The sequence below is a fragment of the Megalops cyprinoides genome, chromosome 6 (assembly GCF_013368585.1).
Source record: "Megalops cyprinoides isolate fMegCyp1 chromosome 6, fMegCyp1.pri, whole genome shotgun sequence".
Taxonomy (NCBI): domain Eukaryota; kingdom Metazoa; phylum Chordata; class Actinopteri; order Elopiformes; family Megalopidae; genus Megalops; species Megalops cyprinoides.
This window is the reverse complement of record NC_050588.1, coordinates 26,676-49,395: the sequence shown is the minus strand read 5'-3', so window position 1 is coordinate 49,395 and position 22,720 is coordinate 26,676. Positions and strand designations below refer to the sequence as shown.

Here is a 22,720-nt window from a genome sequence, read left to right as displayed (position 1 = left end):
ATTGTCGATTAGTTGGTAACGTCATTGCGTGTGTTTTTCGTGCTGACTTGGAATGCTCAGACATGTAGCCTAAGCTACGTTGCTTTACTGGAGTGAACAATAGAGATAGCAACAGCGTGACAGGGTTTCCGCTAGGATTTTTTTCATGCTGGTCCAGTGTCTGGAAAGAATTTATTTTACCAGACAAATTTGATACTTACTGGTTACGTTTCAATAACAGTCTATGTTACAAACACAAATATAATGTACACCTAGGATGACAAAAGAATGACAATGACCTCTAATCAGTTTGACTATTTAATGAACAGTAATGATTGAGCAAAACCTCGACATTAGCTGCTAAAATGTGGGCTACGTTTTGTATGAGCATTATTACCAAACATTTTGACCGGCAAGTTTTTAATTTATCGGTTTTTTATAAATTTTACCAGGCAAAAACTGGTAATTACCGGGTAACGGAAACCCTGCTTCACGACCAAAGACCTCAAAAGTGTGGCAGCATTACACTCTTAACTCTGCCAAGAAGGTTGTGAACTGCAACATTTGCAAACCTGACCTTGCCTGGCATGGGAGCACATCAGTTATGCTCGAGCATCTGAAGAGGTGGCACGTTGGCTGTCTGGATGATGAAGACCCATCTCGTTAAGTTAGTTATCTAGCTATCATAGCTAATGTTGCGAAAATGCGAAAATATTTCTACAACTCGTGTCTATGCGTGTGTGCCCAATGTGGGTTGCATTCAAATTAATTTGAATGAGTTATGGGTTTGTTGGATCTCGTAATGCTACCATGGATGGCTTTCTTCAAAGGAAGAAGACTTGTACTCCCCAGCAAACTACCCTTACCCTTACTCCTAGTAACCATTCATAAAAAGATATATTTTTGCATGAAGTTCTCATCTTTAATGTCTTTATTGTTAGTTAGCATTAGGGTTTGGTATCTACCGGACTGAATCGCAAAACACAGATTTTGATCCCTCATTTCGGTGCCACTAACCCTTTCACACTTACGGTCACACCAGTGTCATTTGCCCTTTAGCGCGTATGCTAACACTGGTGCGATTACAACCCGAGATTCGAAAAAATTCTAGCTAATTTTAGCTTTGAGGAAACAGCAGTTTAACATTAAAAGATACAGCAAATGCAGCAGTGAAAACTATGAGAAGCTTAATAACGCTAATGAAAACATAACTAACCATAAAACGTAACCGTATAGCGATCCCAGGCATGTGGCGTTAGGTTTCTTCCAGTATTTTTCCCCTTTAGTCATATCTGATGCGGGAGTACACCTCCAGTTTTCCGAGGCCATGTGAAATGCTTCTGAGGGGCAAAAACGCCACTCGTATCTATGTTGATATCACAGCAACAGCACTATGCTGCTTCCATGTGGTAGATAGAAACACATGGCTACAAAGATGAAGAGTGAAATCATATGCTATGTGTTTTCAAAGCTAATAGGTAAGTTATATAAAATATAGATACAAGTGATGTTAGCAATATAAAAAAGCCATTCTTTAATGTCGTCGACCTTCATTTTGTGCTTTTTTTAAGTATTGGTTCAGACACCGTTTAGGCACCGGCACTTAAATAAAAGTAAAAGTATCGCTTTAGCACCAGTATTGTAAAAAACCCAAACGATACCCAACCATAGTTAGCATATACCTAAAACAACCTCAAGCTAAATTTGAAAGCCGTTAGATAAATAAGAGCCATTGAGTAATTGTGCGATTCATTATCTGAATAGTCGATTATTCGACTATCAAGATAGTCGTTAGTTGCAGCCCTACATGCACTGTATGAACAGCTAATGTTTGAGCATTGTTGGAAGAGTTCTCTGGGATACAGAATGGCCCTGGTAGGCTTCATTATAAAGCAGGGAGTTGCACAGCACAGAAGCTGTTTGTGCGTCTTTGTAGCAGCTGTGGTTCCTCATGATGGTTGAATGTGTTCAGTCCAGTAATTTGCCATCAGACGACTCCCCATGTGGCAGACAGCATTTTCAGGTTCACCCTCAAAGCCAAAGGTTCCACAATGAACAGCCATTCAGCTGACAATCCTGCAATATTAATCAGGACTTTTGTGAGATGTGCTTGTGCATGACATTTTGCATAACATCAGGGCTATCAGTCAGTCTCATGACTCAGATACGCAGGGTCCTGGCATCTCCACTGATAGATTACAGATTCCTAATATTGTGTGTGTTGGGATGCCAGCGGTTGGTGTAATAAAAGCATCAGAGGGACGAGGAAGTTCCAAACCAAGTGGTTTATTTACAGGTGCCCCAATTACTAATGTGAGATATTTACAGTGCAACATCTACATGAACTAACAAACAACAAAAACTTGGCAAAGCAAAAACAAGAAAAGAAAGAAAAAAGTTACACTAGAATTTACTTGTGCTAGTAGGCTATGCCACAACTGGGCCCTATAGCACACCCCAGGAGAGTTAGCGTACTCTCCCAGTGCTTCACTTTCTGGAAAAAGACACCCGAGGGTGCTCTATCCAGGCCTTATAAACCTGAAGACTGAACACTCAGACACATACTTTGCATTCCATGATTTACCATTTCCTGTTACTTCACAAAAAGAAAGACACCTGCTAATTGAGAGTAACATTATTTCCCAGCATACAGAAAGGGGTACTGTAATACACTTAAAACAACCATAGAAGCCGTATATTCACATATATTCCCCCCGCTGTTTACTGTTTGGTTCCCCCCGTGCAAAACTAAATGAAATGCTTTTGCTGTGGGTGTACAAAATCTGACTCTGCTGTTTGCATAATGCATGGGGAGATATTGAGCCACTTCTAGTTACCATAAAATTTCTTTTACTGGCCTGGGTATATTTGCCCATATGTCCTTGTGCCTGCCTGCAACTGGCTGTTATTGGAAGCATGCTTTCTGATCAGCCTCTGAGTGTGTCCTGTGTCCTGACTCTTTGTGGCTATCAAAGATCAAAGTAGGGCAGGCGTCTCCAACACGTCGCTCCCAAGCTACCGGTAGTTCGCTGCCTGTTTTTGAGTAGCTCACCAAAAGGTTCAAAGATTATGTACAAAAAAATCCGACAACAGATAAATGCACCCTGGAAACCTCTTCCCATTTCAATCCAATCAAATACACAGATGTCCCATCCCTTCCAACACAAAATGATATCAGCTGCCAATCAAATAAGTTAGGCTACTGTCAAGTTTGCCAACACGTCGTCACGTCAGTTACCCTGTAGGCTAGTAGCTACTGAGCTAAAGCAAGGAGTTCGGTGGTGTTAGCAAGCCAGTTTAGCTTAAAAAATTGCCAGATTTATGATGAACAAAGAAAGTGGCCAGGCCAAAAACATGCTATTTCCATGAGGAATGGGAACACAAGTTTTTTTTTTCCACAAAGTGTGTGTGCCTCATCTGCGGTACCAGTGTTTCAGTCAGTAAAAGATGCAACGTTCAGCGCCACTTCAGGGACATTCTAAAGCTCTTAACGTGAAACGGCTTAACTTGACTTAATGTTCCAAAACAGCGATCAATGATCAACAAATTTCTCTCAGACATGTCTTGTCATAACCACTTTCACCTGTCAAAAAATCAAAACCAAACTCCTATGAGTATGGACATTATCGTACATTAAGCGTTTTCCTCTCCATTGATGCCCATTATAAGGAAACGGCTTAACGTCCAATGATCACCATATTTGTCTGACATCTCGTGTCATAAACACATAGTAATGTTTTCTATGACTTTGATGTGAATTTAAGATGCTTTGATATATTATGTGAGTGTGACAGAGTGCAGTCACTACAGTTGAGTATGTGCTCTGACTGCCACACCAATGAGCCTGGTTCTTTGGCGTCGCAGTCAAGGCTGCAGTTTGGTAGCTCGCTACCTGCTCGCTGCTCGCTACTTGCTCGTCACCTGTTTCCTGCTTCGCACTACCTGAATGCCTGACGTCGATCGGCTAGGACCCAGCCAGGACTCAAACCCGGAGTATTTGCGGATTCCAACATCTTCACACGTAAGTAGCCAGCTAAATTATCTACGATGGCTTCTCGCAGCTCCGTTTCTCCTATTCTTAGTTCTCCTCCCTCTCGCTGACTCTTCTGCTCAGTGTACAGCATGTTTAATTACTCTTTCTCCGCCAGTACTGCTAACTTTATTTGTGATAAATGCAAGCTGAACACTAGGTTGACAGAGAAAGTAGCAGAGCTAGAACCACACATCTGCACCTTATACGAGATTAAAGCTAGTGAAAGGTTTATTGAATCCTTCTCGGTACCGGATGCGTCAGTTAGCCGTTCCCTTAGCCCAATCCCAGCAGAGCCTTCACAGCAAGGCGAGTGGGTTACGGTTTGGGAAAATAAGATGCAAGTGTAAGCCCCCGGTGCACCACCAACCCTCGGTTCACATTTCAAACAGGTTCTCCCCCCTCAGTAACACACCTGCTAAGAAGCCTCTTAAAAGAGCCCTGATTATTGGTGATTCCATTCTTAGAAACGTGAAAGCAGAGACGGCAACGACCATAGTCAGTTGCATCCCTGGAGCCAGAGCAACCGACATAGAAGCCAATTTGAAAGTGCTGGCTAAAGCTAAAAGTAAATACTCTAAAATTGTTATTCACGTCGGCACTAACGATGTCTGCTTGAGACAATCGGAAATAACAAAGCTAACTATTAAATCGGTGTGCAGGATTGCAAAAAAATGTTGGATTCAGTCATTTTCTCTGGCCCCATCCCCATGCGTCGTGGTGACAAGATCTATAGCAGATTAACGTCACTTAATCGTTGGTTGTCTGAGTGGTGCCCCTCTAACAATGTGGGCTTTATAGATAATTGGCACAAGTTTTGGGGGAGGCCTGGAGGGAGGGTGCAGCAATCATCTCTAGAAACCTGGATCATAATCTGAACTCCTCTAAACCTTGACTGATCAGGGCCAAGGCCAGGCAGCAGACTTTCTGTCCTACACAGATGTCTGCTTTTTCCCTTGAACCACCACTTAAACTCAATCCCATAGAGACAGTGTCTGCTCCCCAACTCCCGGTCTCAAACTTCTTAAAAACATCTAGTAAAAGCATTTGTGCTGATAATTTGATAAAAATTAAACTTGACAAACCTGAAAGTAGTACTTGTAGACTTGTCCTTAAGATTGAGTTAATAAATATTAGATTGTTACAACCTAAAGCTACGTTAATAAGCGAATTGATTACTGATCACCAATTTGATATCTTATGCCTGACTGAAACGTGGCTTAAACCTGATAACTTTATCGCGCTTAACGAATCAACTCCTCCCAACTCGACCTACTGGCACAAGTTGTCACACAGCAGCTTTACATTGTTACCAGGCCTGAAACGTCACGTCATGTCAGCACCAGGCAATGTCCCTCAGCTAAAGGATTTAATGTATATATATGTTTTTAGCCTAAACTTAAAGGTGGAGAGAGGTCTGCTCCCCGAACCTCGGTAGGTAAGCTGTACCACAGGAGAGGGGCTCGATAGGAAAAGGCTCTATCGCCTATAGTAGTTTTGCCCACTCTTGGAATGATGAGAAGCCCAGCATTTTGGGAACCAAGGGCTCTTTGTGGAAGATATGGATGAAGAAGGTCCGTAGGATAGGGAGGGGCAAGCCCATTTAAAGCCTTACATGTGAGTAAGAGTATTTTAGTTCTAGTTAAGATTCTGTCTGCGAGTAGATTTATTTCAGTTAAGATAGGGTTTGAACATAGACTAGAGGAGATTTCATTGTGTAGGCTGTATGATCTAGGGAGCTCATCGATAAAGGCTTTAGCTGTAAAAGAAGAAAACGTGCACCTAGAAGAAGATTTGGGCTCTGAGTATGTGAAGCACGTTAGCGGTAAATTGAAAGAGATGAGATAGTGGTCTGATAACACGGGATTGTGTTGCAGAATTTCTACCTGGTTAATATCAGCTCCATATGTGAGGACCAGATCTAGAGTATGGTTATAGTAATGTGTGGGTTTATTCACAGCTTGCTAGAGTCCAATAGGTTCAATGATAGACAAAAATGCTGTTCTGAACAGGTCATCTTCATTATCCATATGCAAATTAAAGTCGCCTACTATCACAGCCTTTTCTGTATTGACAAGCAGGTTGGATAAAAAGTTGGCAAATTCCGATAAGAAGACACTATAAGGGCCCGGTGGCCTGTAAGCTATTACAAGGGTAAATAGCTGAAATGCAGTCTTGTCAGGATGTGCAGAGCTAAGTACTAACAGTTCAAACGAATGAAAGTTATAGCCAGGTTTAAGTGGTGCGGAGTTACAAGACCTGTTTGTCGTTCGGCGTCGTTCTCAATGTTCACATTCGGGCCTGACGCTGGAAATTTGTCAGCTACGACAAAATTGTGTCAAAATCGGGTTGAATTTGTGTAGTCTGAACCCGGTATTAAATGCTTGAAGAAGAATAATGCAGGAGCTGCTGCCCATGCCTGTCTATATATCTGTAGGGCAGAAGTTTGGTACTGTTGCTTTTTTTCTTTTTGAGGTCATTTGTTTGTTCTGAAAGGAAGTAGAACTGATGCATTTAGAAGAATATGGCATGTTCTGTCATGTCTCGTGTTCATCACCCCCCAGTGCAGAGCAGTTACATAACATTACATGCATTTAGCAGATGCTCTTATCCAGATAAAGCGTCGCAATAGAACATAAGGGTATCCATTCAATTTAAACAAGCAACCAGATGCCAGATGAGACTTACACTCACTGGTCTGGGAGTGTTGTGAGCATAACACTATTCAAGCCGTACCACAAGTTAACTTGTGCACTCTAACAAAAACCAAGTATACAATGATACAATAGGTCTTAGAACACAAATTCATAATACATCATAATACTTGTGACGGAGTGCCGTCACTACGGTTGAGTATGTGCTCTGACTGCCATACCAACGAGCCTGGCTCTTTGGTGTTGCGGACAAAGTCGCATGTTTGGTACCCCGTAGACCCGGGTTCAAGGCTGGGCGGGGCGACTGCTCTCGCCCTTCGCTACAAATGGTATCAGAAGTGGGATGGCTGGCTGCGAGGCCATCGGAAGCGTGCCTGGTGTGTGAGCCGTATGAGGGACCCTCAGGTTAGGTTGACCCCGGTGTGAAGGACCCCAGAGATGGGTGAAGCATGGTGTGAGGGACCCCAGAGATGGGTGAAGCACTGGTGAGTGGGGCACCCTGGGATGGCTGGGCGGGGCGACTGCTCTCGCCCTTCGCTACAATACTACACAGTAAATTAACATTAAATGCAAGAAGTGGCAGGTATTAGGGGGTTGGGTATAGTAGGGGAACCAAGATGCAGTCTGAAGAGGTGGGTCTTCAGTCTGCGTCGGAAGATGATTCGGAATGATTCTGCTGTCCTGACCCCCATGGGGAATTCATTCCACCACTGAGGGACCAGTACAGATAGTTGCTCTGTGGATGCAGAGCGCAGTGATCTTGAGGGAACATAGGGTTTGAAGAGAGGCTGTAGGTATGAGAGGGCAGTCCCATTCACTGTCCTGTATGTGGGGCTGTGCGATATAACCGTTGCGTTATATTGCACAGCTATTTTTAGCGCAATAACAGCTATCCCTGGTATGTGGCGTTAGGTTTCTACCTGTATTTTTTTCCCTTTAGTCATACCTGATGTGGGAGCACACCTCCAAAGTTCAGTGAAATGCTTCCGGGGCAGAAAAATATCACATGTATCTATATGTTGGTTAACTTACTTATTAGCTTTGAAAAACACACAGCATATGTTTTCACTCTTTATCTTTGTAGCCATGTGTTTCTATCTACCACATGGAAGCAGCATAGTGCTGTTGCCATGATATCAACATTGAATAGATACGAGTGGCGTTTTTTTTCCCCCAGAAGCATTTCACATGGCCTCGGAAAACTGGAGGTGTGCGCCTGCATCAGGTATGATTAAAGGGAAAACAATAGGGGAATAAACCTAACACCACATGCCGGGGATAGCTGTAATTTGCAGGCCTCCCAGGCTGCACTATTCAGCTGCTGCAGCTCAACAACATCAAATCAACAACCTTCCAAAGTTCTCCCATGTCACCCCTTTACTGAGATCCCTCCGCTGGCTCCTGGTCGCAGCCAGGATCCGCTTCAAACCCTTGACCCTCACCGTTTCTGGCATTCTCCTTGAAATTGAATGCTGAGTGGTGTTCAAACCTGGGAATTGAGTTTTTGGGCTCTGACAGTGTTGCAAATGGTGTTTCTGGCAGTCTACTGGAAAGTGAATGCTGAGTGGTGTTCAAACATGGGAATGGCGTTTTTTGGGCTCTGAGAGTCTCCAAATAGAGTTTCTGGCATTCTCCTTGAAAGTGAATGCTGAGTGGTGTTCAAACCTGGGAATCGCGTTTTTGGGCTCTGAGAGTGTCCAAATAGGGTAGGATGAGGTCCTGGAGGTAGGTCGGGGCAGTCTTTTTTGCAGCAGAAAAGGTGAGAGTCAAGGTTTTGAAGCGGATCCTGGCTACGACCGGGAGCCAGCGGAGGGATCTCTGTAAGGGGGTGACGCGGGAGAACTTTGGGAGATTGTAGATCAGCCTAGAAGCTGCGTTTTGGATGAGCTGCAGCGGCTGAATGGTGCAGGCTGTAAGGACTGCAAGGAGGGCGTTGCAGTAGTCCATGCGGGAGAGTACGGTGGCCTGGACAAGCAGCTGGGTGGAGTAGGTGGTCAAGAATGGGCGAATCCTCCTGATGTTGAAGAGGAGGAATCGACAGGAGCGTGTTGTCTGCGAGATGTAGTCTCCAGTCTGTTGTTGAGGGTGACACCCAGGCTCTTCACAGATGTGGAGGAAGTTACTGTGAGGCCATCGACAGTAACTGGGAGCAGATAGATAGTGACTAGATAGTTGCAACTGACATTAACCTGCTAGCTAGATAATACTGCTACCTATCTAGCTATCACTAGCTAACTTAATGAAAGAACTAGCATCCAGGTTCATCTGTTCAAATTAACTGAAACTAAAGCCCCTTTCACACATGCATGATTAATAACGTTGGTTAGTAGTTGTTATAATATGTAATGTTGTTATAAGAAATGTATAATTAATAATAGATTATGTGTACCGGTAGCACCATTTGGATGTCTAACACCTCCATAAAGCCAGGACAGCAGGACTGGTGTGGCAAGTTTAAAAATGGGTCAGTTTTGCTTGGTGATCTTAACAGCGAGTTTAAACCAGGGGCAGTTTAGCCTGGTGTGAATTAGCAGTGAGTTACTGCTGTTTTACCATTGGCTGAGACTGCTCTGCAATGATCTGAATGTGTACCACCGTGGACAATGTGGTGACATCTACAGATTTTCACTTATTGAAAAGTGAGTCAGGCATTCAGTTAAGTAGAGTGATCAGAACAATGGCAGGAGTACAGGGCAAAGGTCAAACAGCTGATGCGTCTCTATCCCGCTTCACAGGAACATTGGTGTAGCTTTGCTCTGCTGTGGTGGTGAACACCGTGGCCACCGGTAGCTCTCGAATGAAATCTTTCCCAGAGATGTGGTGAGTTCTGTTAAGGGAATATATTTGCTTTGCTCCATTTTGTGCCCCCATGCCAGCAGCTGAATTGAACTGCTTTGCTCACCTCACCTGTCTGGCAGTGCTGAACTGATGAGTGAATGTATGATGATGGTTTGCTATAGATTTTTTCTTCTGTGGCAGAGCTGCAGTAGATTGCTTGGCTCCAGGATGCTCTCCTGCTCCTGGAGAGCCATGGTTCTGCCTTCAGCCTGGCAGCTTATTGCAGGCGGATCCATCCCATTTGAGCAGAGAGGATTTCTCCACTGACAGTTTCCATAGCTTTAACATGCACAAGGTCTGTAATGTAGAACAAAGAACAATAAAATCGACCAGCAAGGACAAACGAATACATAAGGACCACCACACGCATGAGGTCCATCGCCACTCAGGTCTCCCTCAGCTATTAAGCTGCTAGATGCCTTCCGCCACGATGTAACTCAACATATTATTACACTGTCCACCCACTAGAAATTTCCCGCACCCCACCGATCCTCAACATATTCCTGGTGGAGTTCTTTGTTCTGTTCACATGTCTTCTCCAGCGGTTTTCTACTTGTGTAGCCTTTCACACTGAATATAGCTGCCATCCATTTCATTAGTCCTGTTTTTGGTGTCTACCATTCCTGTGGGGAGGTCAGTAATGGCTTCAGCCTTTGGGGAGAGTGGCCAGGTTGATCATAATTGGGCCTATTTTATTTGTTTTCACATTTGACTGCAGTAGAGGAGAGCCCTCAGTGCTGGATGGGTAGAGGGAGTGGGCCACCAAGTCTTTATAGTCTTTTCTATATTTGGCCTCTAGAGCTTTTTTTTTTGGCTCATCTGTTTCTACCCAGTAGTAATCGTAATTTCGTAAATGCGGTGTTAGTTTTGGTGATTTGGTTGGGGGGAAAAAACTGGATTTTTTGCAGAAATGGGTGGACTCCCACTCATCAAGAATGTGGTGATATACAGGGAATGTTTTTGCTATTGTTTCTCAAGTTACACCACTCTTTGTCTTGCTCCACTGGCTCCTTCTAGCTGCACGCATCAGGTACAAGAGGTACGAGGTGCTTGCATTCAGAACAACCAACGAAGCTGCACCTACCTACCTGAACGCTCTACTACAAGCATATGTTCCCTCCCAACCACTACTCTCTGCTACTGAATGGTGTGTGGTGGTCCCATCACATCGCAGCACAAAATCACCATCAGCACTTTCTCTGCTGTTGTCCCCTGATGGTGGAATGCCCTTCCACACTTCATTCTGCCAGATCCCTCATTGTTTTTAAGAAACATCTGAAGACAGCTATTCCGCCCTTACCTGATCCCCTGAATTGCTACCACCTAAAGCGATTTCTTATGTCCTAAACTCTCCATAAAAATTAATGGTTTAATGCACTTGTGTCTCTACCAGCTAGCTTGTATCTTGTCTAGCCAACTGTTGAAACTTGGTTATGCAGCACTTCTAATATTGTGACTCCATGTATGGCTTTCGCTTGTGTTGGGCTCTGCCTCACTTTTAAGTCGCTTTGGATAAAAGCATTTGCCAAATGAATAAATGTAAATATAAAATAAATGTTTCTGGATGCGAGATTTGAATGACGGTAAAAAAATTCCAAAAAACAGTCAGATAGCCTCATCTGGTGGAGAGGTGTAAAATATCACTCTTTTGTGTTGTCCTCAGTTGGTACACACATTCTCAACAACAGCACGATCAAGCAGGCGGTGAATGATTCTTCACCAAATTCACTATAAAGCAGTGATCATGGAACTGAACTGTCGGGATCAAGAGACTGCATGAGAGCGGCCCATCTCCCAGCCGCTCTGCCCGTCACTCTGGCCGTCTCCCAGCCACTCTGCCCGTAATTCTGCCCGTAACTGCCTGTCACTCTGCCTGTCTCCCAGCCACTCTCCGAGCCACTCTGCCTGTCACTCTGTCCATCTTTCCCAAGTGAACTGAGAGAGCATTAAGTGCCAGAAGTGTACATTTTTATACATCACCAAGATGTAGTGGGCATGGAATGTAATGCTACGAAATGTAGTGTGGGCATAATGTAGTGTAAGCGCGCTCTCTCTGCAGTGATGGAAGCCACAGCAGTGAGCACGTCTGCTCCGGGGCCAGAGGAATTTGACCGCAATGTCCCACGCATCTGCAGCGTCTGCGGGGACAAGGCTACAGGTTTTCACTTCAACGCCATGACCTGCGAGGGCTGCAAGGGTTTCTTCAGGTGCGCACACAGGGACAGGCCGCCGGGTGCGGGGCAGAGCTGGGTAGAGCTGGCCATGAGTGACAGGGTGGAGCCTGTTGTGCAACACTATGTTGGGCTGTCCAGGGAGTGCTATGAAACATGAACTGAAGCCCTCTCCTTTTCATGGGACAGGTGACATGTGGATTGAGAGGGCATGCAAGGTGTGCCTGTCAGTGTGAGAGTGCATGTGTGTGTGTGCCTGTGTGTGTTGTGCGTGTATGTGTATTTATGTGTGTCTATACACTCTTTGTCTGTCGAGCTGCTGGCTTCTTGTAAAAATGTGCTCACTCTGCTGGTGTGCAGCCCACTGTGAGCTTTGGAGCTATAACGCCATGCCAAGTTCACAGTCCGGTATGTGCCTCAGATTTTAGGTCATGGTTCAGGACGTACCTTGGCACACCAATTATTTGAAAAAGAAGGGAAAAGGACACAAGAATGGAATTTCTTTAGTCTGAAGACCATTTAAAGCAAAAGTCATAGCTTTCCTGGCTCCAAGTGTCAGTGCTCCGCCTCCTTAGCTGTTGTGTTTTTGTTTTCCTTGCCCATGTGCTTTTGTTTTCCCTTGTATCTTAGTCCTGCCCTGCTCCCCGCCCGGTCTCCGCCCGCCTGATTGCCTGCACACCCTGCTTCCCATCCCCTCGTCAGCCCTGCCCTATATCTTCCCTGCTTTTCCCTGTCCTGTTGCTAGTTCGTCGCAGTGTGTTTCTCCTGTTTCGTCCCCGCAGTTTGCTTTTTGCTTCTGTCTGTGTGTTCTTTGTTTTTTGACCCTGCTCGTACCCTGACCTCGTTTTTGCCTGCCGCCTTGTCACGTTCGCCTGATTGCCTGCCTGTCCGGTTCCCGACCCTGCCTGCTCCGGTTTCCGATCCTCGTTCTGCCCACGGACTGCCTTCCGGTTTTCGACCCTGCCCGTGTCTGTTTAGCGATCTGCCTGACGATTTCATTTAAGACGCTTGGAACCCGAAACTCCCGTGGTCCGCGCCTGAGTCCTTGCCTGAGCCTTGACACCAAGATGTAGCTGTTAATCTTCTTGAAAAAAACTAAACTTCTAAACTTACCTAAAATGAAAGAAACTAAAGCAAACTTGAGCAATGCGTTCAGGCATAACAGTGACATGGTACGCTATAGCCTTTCACTGCCATCTACAGGTCTGTGTTGAAATAAAACAAAACAGCACAAAGGTGTCAAATCAAAAGGAATACACAGTTGCAAAAAGGCCTTGTGCAGGAGACAGAAGTACTGTAGGGCAGTGTTTCTCAATCCTACTCCTGGAGCCCCCTTGTCCTGCATATCTTCTATCTATCCTTGCTCCACACCTGAGTGAAATTAGTGGTCTTGCTCTTGATTAAATCAAGTGTGCTCAGCTAATCAAAAGTGCCACTGATGAGTTCAGTCAGGTAAGAAGAGCAGGGAAAGATGGAAAACATGCGGAGCAGGGGGCCCTCAGGAGCAGGACTGAGAATCAGTGCTGTACGGTATCTAGTTAACTAGTTAAATTAACATAACACTCTTAGCAACTTTTAAATGATGCCTGTTTCTCTCTGTCTCTCACTTTGTGCTCTCTTGGTCTGTCTGTCTGTCTGCCCCCCCCCCACACACACACACTGTGTGCTCTCTCTGTCTGTCTCCTAGGCGCAGTATGAAGCGCAAGGCTAGCTTCACCTGCCCGTTCAGCAGTAGCTGCACCATTACCAAGGACAACCGGCGGCACTGCCAGGCCTGTCGGCTGAAGCGCTGTTTGGACATTGGCATGATGAAAGAGTGTAAGTCCTCTGAGCCTACTGCTCATCCAGGATCACCTCATACATCTCTACTCCTGACGCTGACTGTTACACATAAGCAGTCAGATTTAAGCTGCTGCACACAGAAACTCCAGCCCTGTGCCAGCCTCGCTGGGGGAAATCTGCTCGAACTTCGTGGTCCACTGAGGACCTCCAGACACTGCCAGCCACTGGTCAAGTGTTACTGTTTATAATGGCAAGCAAATATTTAGCAGCCTGTAAACTTGCAATTCAGACTTCTGCTTTTAGAAGCTAAACGTTTATTATGATATCAATGTATTTAGCACATAAATACAATAAATAACAATACACATAAATACAATATTAATTGCTAATTCAGTTGAGGCTATTGAAGAACTTATTTACTTGCTGTGTTGTACTTGGAAAAGAAATTGAATTTAGTTGCGGTAGGCCTTACATGATACTGGCCCTCTTCCCCTCAGTCATGCTGATGAGGTTGAGAGAGGTAGGAATTGGTTGGAGCTGAGTTAAGGTGGTAGGAGCTCGAGCTGAGGGAGGTATGAGCCGAGTTGAGGAAGGTAGGAGCCAAGCTGGGGAGGTAGAAGCTGAGTTGAATGGGTTGGAGCTGAAGTAAGGAGGTAGGAGCCGAGCTGAGGGAGGAATGAGCCGAGTTCAGGAGGCAGGAGCTGAGTCATGATAAGCATTATATGTGAGAGGACCTGCTCCTCACAGTCATCCTGACAGATGAGGAGGTGCAGCGGAAGAAGGACCTGATCCAGAAGCGCAAAGAGGAGGAGGCGGCACGGGAGGCACTTAGGCCGCATCTGAGCGAGGAGCAGAGCCATGTCATTGCCATATTGGTGGAGGCGCACCACAAGACCTACGACGAGTCCTACTCCGACTTCACTCGCTTTCGGGTCAGCGACTCTCAACACATTCCTCAGTCGCTGTACATAAAGATGACAGCAGCACTACGCCTCTGCCAGTCATACACAAGAACATAGGCAGTATGTTGACAAGAACATACATCCATGTATTGATCTCATTTTTTTCATTGATGATGATCACTATTTTCAACATTACATTGTTAATGATGATGATCAAGTCTGCTCACACATTGTAACTGAGTGGAGAACCTCAAATTGCTTTGCGTTTATTCATGTCAATACCAATACCCGCACATTGGTATTCTCTCAGATGTAAGGTATATTCTCTCACATAGGCAGGTCAACAGTGTGAATACACCTTTACAATATGTTTACACTTATATAAAACTACATACAGTATTATAGTCATGGTTTTACTTTGACAAAACGTGCTGGAGCACACATCACACTTTAGTTTGGTTTAAGCATCGAGATTTGGTTTGGTTTAAGATGGTGACTATGTGGGAGTGCAGATGCGCTTAACCACCGGTGTGTTTTCCCTTTCCTCTGACTACTCACAGTTACTGTGTTTTAGCACATCTTCGGATTATGTTTGGTTCAGGCATTCCTACAGAAATGACTTCTCAAAACTGCCAACGTTTATTCCCATTCAGCACATTCTGGGACCTCCAGAGATGCCTTCAGTCCCCAGCATAAACTGTTATTAATGAGCGTTTTACAGACCATGTGCTCTCCCAGTGTAAACCTCCTGGCTTCAAGTAATGACAAGACGTTGATTTGGTACAGTGTTTCTGCAGCCCATTGTAGTAGAGCTCAGTCATGCCGGTGTTGTGTGCACTGCTGGCACTGAGTGTTTCTGCTCTTGTGTGATTTGTGTGTGCACGCTACAGCCACCAGTGCGTGAGGGTCCTGTCACGCGCAGCGCGAGTCGGGCTGCGTCCCTGCACTCGCTCTCTGATGCCTCCTCCAGCTCCCTCGGACACTCCCCCGGTAAGAACACAGCCCCAGTTAATGGCATCACCATGAGCGCTTAGCTCTTTCTTTGATTACATTATTATTGCATTACATTATTGGCATTTAGCAAGACACTCTCATCCAGAGCAACTTACATCAATTACAGGTTTTTACATTGCTATCTATTTATACAGCTGGATATTTACGGAGGCAATTATGGGTTAAGTACCTTGCCCAAGGGTACAGCAGCACTGGCCCCATGGGGAATCGAACCGGCAACGTTTTGGTTACAAGTCCTGCTCCTTAACCACTAGGCTACACTGCTGCCCCGTGTGTGAAAAGAATTCCTGCCGCAGCGAGTCAAAATGCTTTGAAGAGAGGATTCTTGTGTAATTTTTTTTCTTTCAGTAAATGTGATGATAAAAAAGCACCATTTTAGAATTACTCACACACAGACGCACACTTCTTTGAAGTGTGCCCTGATTGGATCGTCTTCCTGCAGAGTCTACAGACATGAAGGTGATGAACTTCAACAACCTGCTGATGATGTACCAGGATGACAGTGGCAGCCCTGAGGCCAGCGAGGAGGAGAGCCCTCACCTGTCCATGCTACCACACCTGGCCGACCTGGTCAGCTACAGCATCCAGAAGGTCATCGGCTTTGCTAAGATGATCCCAGGGTTCAGGTGTGTGTGTGGTGTGTGTTTGTGTGTACACGGGTGCATTTAACTGTCAGAATGCTGGCTTCCTACACTGTACTCACAGGGAGGTCAGAGAGTTGACGTGTTGAATGCGTGTGCGTTTGTGTGCTGTTATGTTCAGTCTACATAGGTCATTGGTAAGTGTCCAGGTGAAGACTGGTTCTTCTGTATATGATGCTAAAAAGTTTAATTTCAGAATGAAACCTGGGGGCTGTTTTTGCAAACATTGACAGAGCTGTGATATCAAACCAGATGGATATTATCTAGGCTAATTTTGATGTCATAGTCATCTGGGTACAAGCCAATTACAAGCCATTTTGGAAAAAAAATGAATAAAGCTTTTAGTATGATAGAAGGTGGAACTTCTAGTTTCCAGGTAGAGGAAGAATGCCCTCAACATTCTGTGCATAGTGTTCCTTCCCTGTACCTCCCTTGGCTAAACAGGAAAAGAAACCCCTGCTGTGACAAACAGCCTGACCATCATTACCAGTTCACCAGCCAGTCGAGAGTTTTCGTGCCCGTCCTGGGCTGGATATCTGAATGCAAGAAGGATTATGTGTGCTTCAGCTGAACACTGTCAGAGGAGCTGTGTGAGATACTTCATATTCTCTGTGCTGGCTCACATGCTAAAGCCACACCTCAACCTTTGACCTTTGAGACTGTGGCCCTGCCTTGTGTAGAGAACTGACGGCCGAGGACCAAATTGCCCTGCTCAAGTCCAGCGCCATTGAGGTCATCATGCTGCGCTCAAACCAGTCTTTCAACTTGGAGGACATGTCCTGGAGCTGTGGCGGGCCTGACTTCAAGTACTGCATCAACGATGTCACTAAAGGTGAGAATGTCTTTAGCACGGCATCAACACATCATGAAAGTGGACATGAAACAGCTTAATTTTGATGAGTTTTGTACAGAATTAAGTGTGTGGGAATTTATTTTGAGAAAATTTTAGATATAAAACAATTACACTTTAAATTATAATAGATTTATGTTTGGTACTAACTCATGCTTTTGCTCTGGCTCGCCACCATATTACCGTTGCATCACTGACTGTCAATGTCATGAGGTTGGTTATTTGGAAAGTCGACCAAGGAAGACAGCAGTTGCAGCGGTGGTACATAGAATTTCAAGAGAAACTTGCTTGTTGTTCGAGAGAAAAGTAATAAAAAGAATCAATAAAATCATTTTAAATCAATATTTTGTGTCAAATTATTGATTTCTTTAGTAAGTAGCCGTGTAATAAGCGGATAATGTACAGCTTCGCGTCGAGGTCTTGCATCACCCCGTCAGGGTTTATTTCGCAATAATGACCGGCTCGCTGTATATTATCCCTTACATATTATCTACATTATCCGTTACATATTATCTAATCATTATCTTGTAAACTAGATGGCTCTGCTTTGATGAGAAAAGACGTAACATAACCCTGGTTGTACCTTTCTCTGCTCTGCCAGATGGTCATGCCGTTGGGCCCTTTCCTTATGGCGCCCAGCTACTTCTTTGCTATTAGACTGGGTCGGATGGTCTGTACACCCAATCTTATAAAAGGAAAAGTCAAACACAGAGGGAGTGGCCTCGGACTTCAGCTTGTTGGTCTGGCGAACCACCAGTACGTCTGACTCTCATCCAGATCATCCTTGTTCACAAAGTGCTCGCCACAAACCCTAGCATCACGGCTAACAGGGGGATTCTTTCATCTCAGTGCAGCTAGCCAACGATAAAGAACCACTTGCCGCTTAAGAGGCAAAGTATGAAAATGGACAATCTTTCTTTGGTTTTTGACTCTATAAAATTCATTGCTGCATCCAGGAGCAATACAAAAGGGACCCCCCTTGCATCGCGTTTTAGTTTGGCTTTTCTTATTTTCCATTGAGTCAGTGATTGTCAGTGCTGTCACTAGTTAGCTAATGTAAACTAATGTAGAATGTCCAAGACAACCAACCTCATGACGTCGCATTCTACGCTAAAACAAGATGGTGGTACACTTGTTTCAAAAATGTAACTTAGATTACTTATTATTTTAAATCCAGTTTCACTGACAGTGTTAAACCTAGAAGGATTTTTAGAGTGGGAATCCATCTTGTAAATTATGCTAACTACATCTAGTGTTTCATGTCCACTTTAAAGGTGAGTGTGTTTTTACTCCTGCATCAACGACATCACTAAAGGTGAGTTTGTTGTTAGCACTGCATTAACGATGTCAGTTAAAGTCAGAGCATGTTTGGTGCTGTATCAATGATGTTACTAAAGGTGAGCTTGTGCTTAGTACTGTATCAGTGACATCACTAAAGGTGAGTGTGTGTAGTACTGCATCAATGACATCACTAAAGGTGTGTTTTATACTGCATCAATAACGTCAGTTAAGGTGAGAACGTGTTTGGTACTGTATCAATGACATCACTAAAGGTGACCATATGCTTATGTAACGGGTGGTCTCTTGCGTTGTGTTTTTAATGTGATGTTACGTGGGTCGGCGAGCGAGCGAGTTTCGAACCGAGGTTCTTACTGCTCGCTGCCAACCCCTTAAAGCCAGCGTCGTTGCCAGTTGAGCTAAAGGCAAATTGCCGTTAGCCTGTCGGCGACAACGCTACTTAACCAGGTCTCAGGGGGAGTGACGTAGCCGCTGCAACCACTCGGCTACCTGCTACCCGCTACCTAAGGCTTTACGCAGGACTCACACGAGCTAATCACTTCAGCTCCGCTACACTCACCCCCCTTTGACCTCCTCTGACTCCTCAGCGACCACTGGCGGCCAAGCTGTGCTTTAGCCAGTGATCCGGGTCACGGCACCAATGTAACGGGTGGTCTCTTGCGTTGTGTTTTAATATGATGTTACGTGGGTCGGCGAGCGAGTTTCGAACCGAGGTTGTTACTGCTCGCTGCCAACCCCTTACAGCCAGCGTCGTTGCCAGTTGAGCTAAAGGCAAATTGCCGTTAGCCTGTCGGCGACAACGCTACTTAACCAGGTCTCAGGGGGAGTGACGTAGCCGCTGCAACCACTCGGCTACCTGCTACCCGCTACCTAAGGCTTTACGCAGGACTCACACGAGCTAATCACTTCAGCTCCGCTACACTTAGTACTGCATCAATGACAACACTTAAGGTGAGTGTGAGTGTAGTACTGCATCATTGTCACTAAAGCTGAGTGTGTATGTTCCGTACCGCATCAGTGATGTCGCTAAAGGTGAAAGTATGCTTAGTATTGCGTCAGTGTTGTTGACGGTGAGTGCACACTAGAGGTGCGAATCTTTACTGGTCTCACGATTCGATTCGATTACGATTCAAAGGGTAGCGATTTGATTACAAAAAGATTCTCGATGCATCACGATGCATCCTGTCCTTCATCTTTTTGTTTAACAGCTGTTTTCAAAAACAGCGGTTGTAAATTAGTGATTATGGTTATTTGTTTTTCAGTTGAATTATATTTAAAGTTCAAGAAAATCTACTAAAAGACAAGTTTTCACACCGGTGTGGTTTGCCGTTTAACGCGTATGCTAAAACCGGTGAAATTAGAACACTAGATTGGAAAAATTCTAGCTAATTTTAGCTTTGAGGAAACAGGGATTTAACATTAAAAAATATAGCAAATGCTAACTGAAAACTATGAGACGCTTAATAATGCTAAAAATCAGCAAGAGTTTCCTCTCGTCATTACAATATTAATAATTCATTGATTATATTTTTCCTAAACATGAAATATAGTTAAATGTGCAGGGCGAGACATGGTGAAAAAGGTTTATAAAAATATAACGATTAGGAATTATTAGTTTAAGACAGATATAGTAGAGAACGGGAGAGTTCGCTCTGTAGGTAAGTTTTGATCCTCGGTTTTGCGATAGAAAAAAAGACTTGCCCCCTGATTTACTGAGGTATTTGCAAACCAGGTAGATTTAAAAATATTTTTTATGTGTGCGCCTAAATTAAAACATGCTTTCACTGGGCGGTATAGTGTGTTTAAATAAGCTGTTTTTCCTTTAAATCAGGCGCAAAGAGCTAATATAATAATTAGAATAAACCCATCCTTCATTTTTGCGCTCTCTGGCTGACACTCCTTGAAATAGGTCTACACATTCATCAGTTCTACGGCTCAAATTGATCCCCGGGGAGGTAATAAATATATATTTTTTACGTTATAGTAGAGACACTGGAATTATAGTGTGTGTGTGGCAGGATGCGCCCAGCTGTCTGTGTCGGGGGGCGGTTGGCGGTTTAAATCACGATGCCGGCTCAACACCGTGATGTCTGTCAGCCATCGTCCAACCCTAGTTCGGTTTTTAGCATACGTGCAAAACGGCTAATCACACCGGTGTGACTGTACGCGCGAAAGGGTTAATTACAGTTTTTAAGAATCAATTATTTTCTGTTTCTGCACGGATGCAGAATCTTTCACTTTTGCATCGCGATGCATCGTAAAAACAATTATTTTTCCCAGCTCTAGTGCACACTTAGTGCCACTTAAATGTCATTGCTGGAGGTGAATGCTATCTCTCTGCCCAGCGGGACACACCTTGGACCTGCTAGAGCCTCTGGTGAAGTTCCAGGTGGGGTTGAAGAAGCTCAATCTCCATGAAGAGGAGCATGTGCTACTCATGGCCATCTGCCTGCTGTCTCCAGGTATGTCCCTGTGTGGATCAGAGCTCCAGGTATGTACCTATGTGGAATTAGAGCTCTGGGCCTCCAGGTACGTACCTGTGTGGAATCGGAGCTCCAGGGCCCCATTTTCTCTCACTGACCTCTGTGAACTAATATGATAGATAGGGTTCCCATGGCTTGAGGAAATCCTTGAAAATATTTTTCATCATGGAAAAGTCCTGGAAAGTGTTAAATATGTCACTGTAATGAAAAGTCATGAAAAATTACCCAGACCAAAAATTTAAAGTTCATTGAAATTGAATTGAATTTTCTGCTTCTATAGCAAGCTCAAAAAAAGCTCAGACTTTCTTGCTACCACTCTGGCTTGATACTATTTTCTATAAGGTTCAGTTTCAATATCACATCGATCACTGTCTAGCTTGTTGGCAACCTAACATTATTAGCAAGGGCCAATAGTATCTGTTACCGTGTGTCTATGCAGACAAAATATTTCAGAGATGAAATCCTTCCTTTAGAGCAGCCCAGTTTCACAGGAATTTGGCATTGCAGCAGTAAGAATGTTCCCTGGATACATGAAGTAGAAAGGTATCGAAAGTGAGTTGGACCCTGGGTGCAAAAGAGTGCTCAGTGTGTGTGTGTGAAGCTTGTGTCTGTACCCCTGTCTACCAATGCTACCAATACCAATACACTACCAATGCCTGTGTGATCCCCCAGACCGACCCGGGGTACAGGACCACACCCGCATTGAGCTGCTGCAGGACCGGCTGTCGGAGGCGCTGCAGGCTTACATCCGTGTGCACCACCCAGGCGGCCGCCTCCTCTACGCCAAGATGATTCAGAAGCTGGCAGACCTGCGGAGCCTGAATGAGGAGCACTCCAAGCAGTACCGCTCGCTGTCCTTTCAACCTGAGCACAGCATGCAGCTCACGCCGCTTGTCCTCGAGGTCTTCGGCAGCCAGGTGTCCTAGTGCCCTGGGGCTGTGAGTGAGTGGGGGGACAGAGTGGTATAATCCCAACCCCTAGTGAGTGGGTGTGCGGACAGAGTGGTATAATTTCAGCCCTGAGTGATTGAGTGAGTGTGGGGAGAGAGTGGTATAATCCCAGCCTTGAGTGAGTGAGTGAGTGAGTGAGGGAGGGGACAGAGTGGTATCATCTGAGCCTTGAGTGAGTATGGGGAAAGAGTGTTATAATCCCAGCCTTGAGTGAGTGAGTGAGTGTGGGGACAGAGTGGTATCATCTCAGCCCTGAGTGAGTGAGTGTTGGGGTGGAGTGGTATCATCTGAGCCCTGAGTGAGTGGGTGTGGGGACAGAGTGGCATCATCTGAGCCCTGAGTGAGTGGGTGTGGGGACAGAGTGGCATCATCTGAGCCCTGAGTGAGTGGGTGTGGGGACAGAGTGGTTTGATCTCAGCCCTGAGTGAGTGTGGGGGCAGATTGGTATCATCTTAGCCCTGAATGTGTGAGTGTGTAGTCAGAATGGTATAATACCAGCCCTGAGTGAGTGAGTGTGGGGACAGGATTTTATCTATTCCCTTCCACAATATGTACTCTTCTGTGTTTGGCATAAAGATTTGAAAGACATGGCACAGGCTCATTCTGCTCCAGGAGAACGGCACCATGATAGGCGGCAGTGTAGCATAGTGGTTAAGGAGCAGGACTCGTAACCGAAAGGTTGCCGGTTCGATCCCCGCTGGGACACTGCTGCTGTACCCTTGGGCAAGGTACTTAACCCACAGTTGCCTCAGTAAATAATATCCAGCTGTATAAATGGATAACATTGTAAAGAACTGTAACCTATGTAAGTCGCTTTGGATAAAAGCGTCTGCCAAATGAATAAATGTAAATGTAAAATGTAAATGATGATGGACCTTTGGGGGAGTAGTTTTCATCTGCAGGTCAGAGGTTGTGGTAACGTGGAAAAAGGTTGTGGTAACGTGGAAAAAAGAAGGAATTGATTTGAGGTAATTTATATAAATATACTGAATTTTAATACAAATATATATATATGTCTGTATTTAAGATGAATTGATCCTATTGAAACAAAGGACATAGTCTTGTATATTACAGCATACTGTGTGTTGTATGTATGCCTGCCACTAAGGGGTGTGAGTGTAGCATGC

General features: G+C 44.8%; 1 protein-coding gene across 2 annotated transcripts; it reads left to right on the top strand.

Annotated features, from left to right (window-relative positions):
• The first annotated feature begins 11,556 nt into the window (after positions 1-11,556).
• LOC118779345 (vitamin D3 receptor A-like) lies at positions 11,557-21,569 on the top strand. 2 transcript variants are annotated; one of them, XM_036531405.1, is made up of 8 exons: positions 11,557-11,708; positions 13,360-13,490; positions 14,202-14,386; positions 15,247-15,346; positions 15,813-15,996; positions 16,692-16,843; positions 20,506-20,622; positions 21,316-21,569. In XM_036531405.1, exons 1-8 carry the CDS (start codon positions 11,563-11,565, stop codon positions 21,567-21,569), a joined length of 1,269 nt encoding a protein of 422 aa, XP_036387298.1. In that variant the 5' UTR covers positions 11,557-11,562. The 2 variants fall into 2 exon arrangements, with proteins under 2 accessions (XP_036387298.1, XP_036387297.1); XM_036531404.1 differs by having other exon boundaries at positions 11,563-11,708; positions 15,822-15,996.
• Positions 21,570-22,720: the final 1,151 nt, after the last annotated feature.

Excerpts from the sequence above, each read along its gene's own strand:
- LOC118779345 (XM_036531405.1), top strand. The coding sequence starts at position 11,563 with ATGGAAGCCACAGCAGTGAGCACGTCTGCTCCGGGGCCAGAGGAATTT. Across the intron at positions 15,347-15,812 it reads CTCCCTCGGACACTCCCCCG|AGTCTACAGACATGAAGGTG; the intron begins GTAAGAACACAG and ends GTCTTCCTGCAG. Across the intron at positions 15,997-16,691 it reads AAGATGATCCCAGGGTTCAG|AGAACTGACGGCCGAGGACC; the intron begins GTGTGTGTGTGG and ends TGCCTTGTGTAG.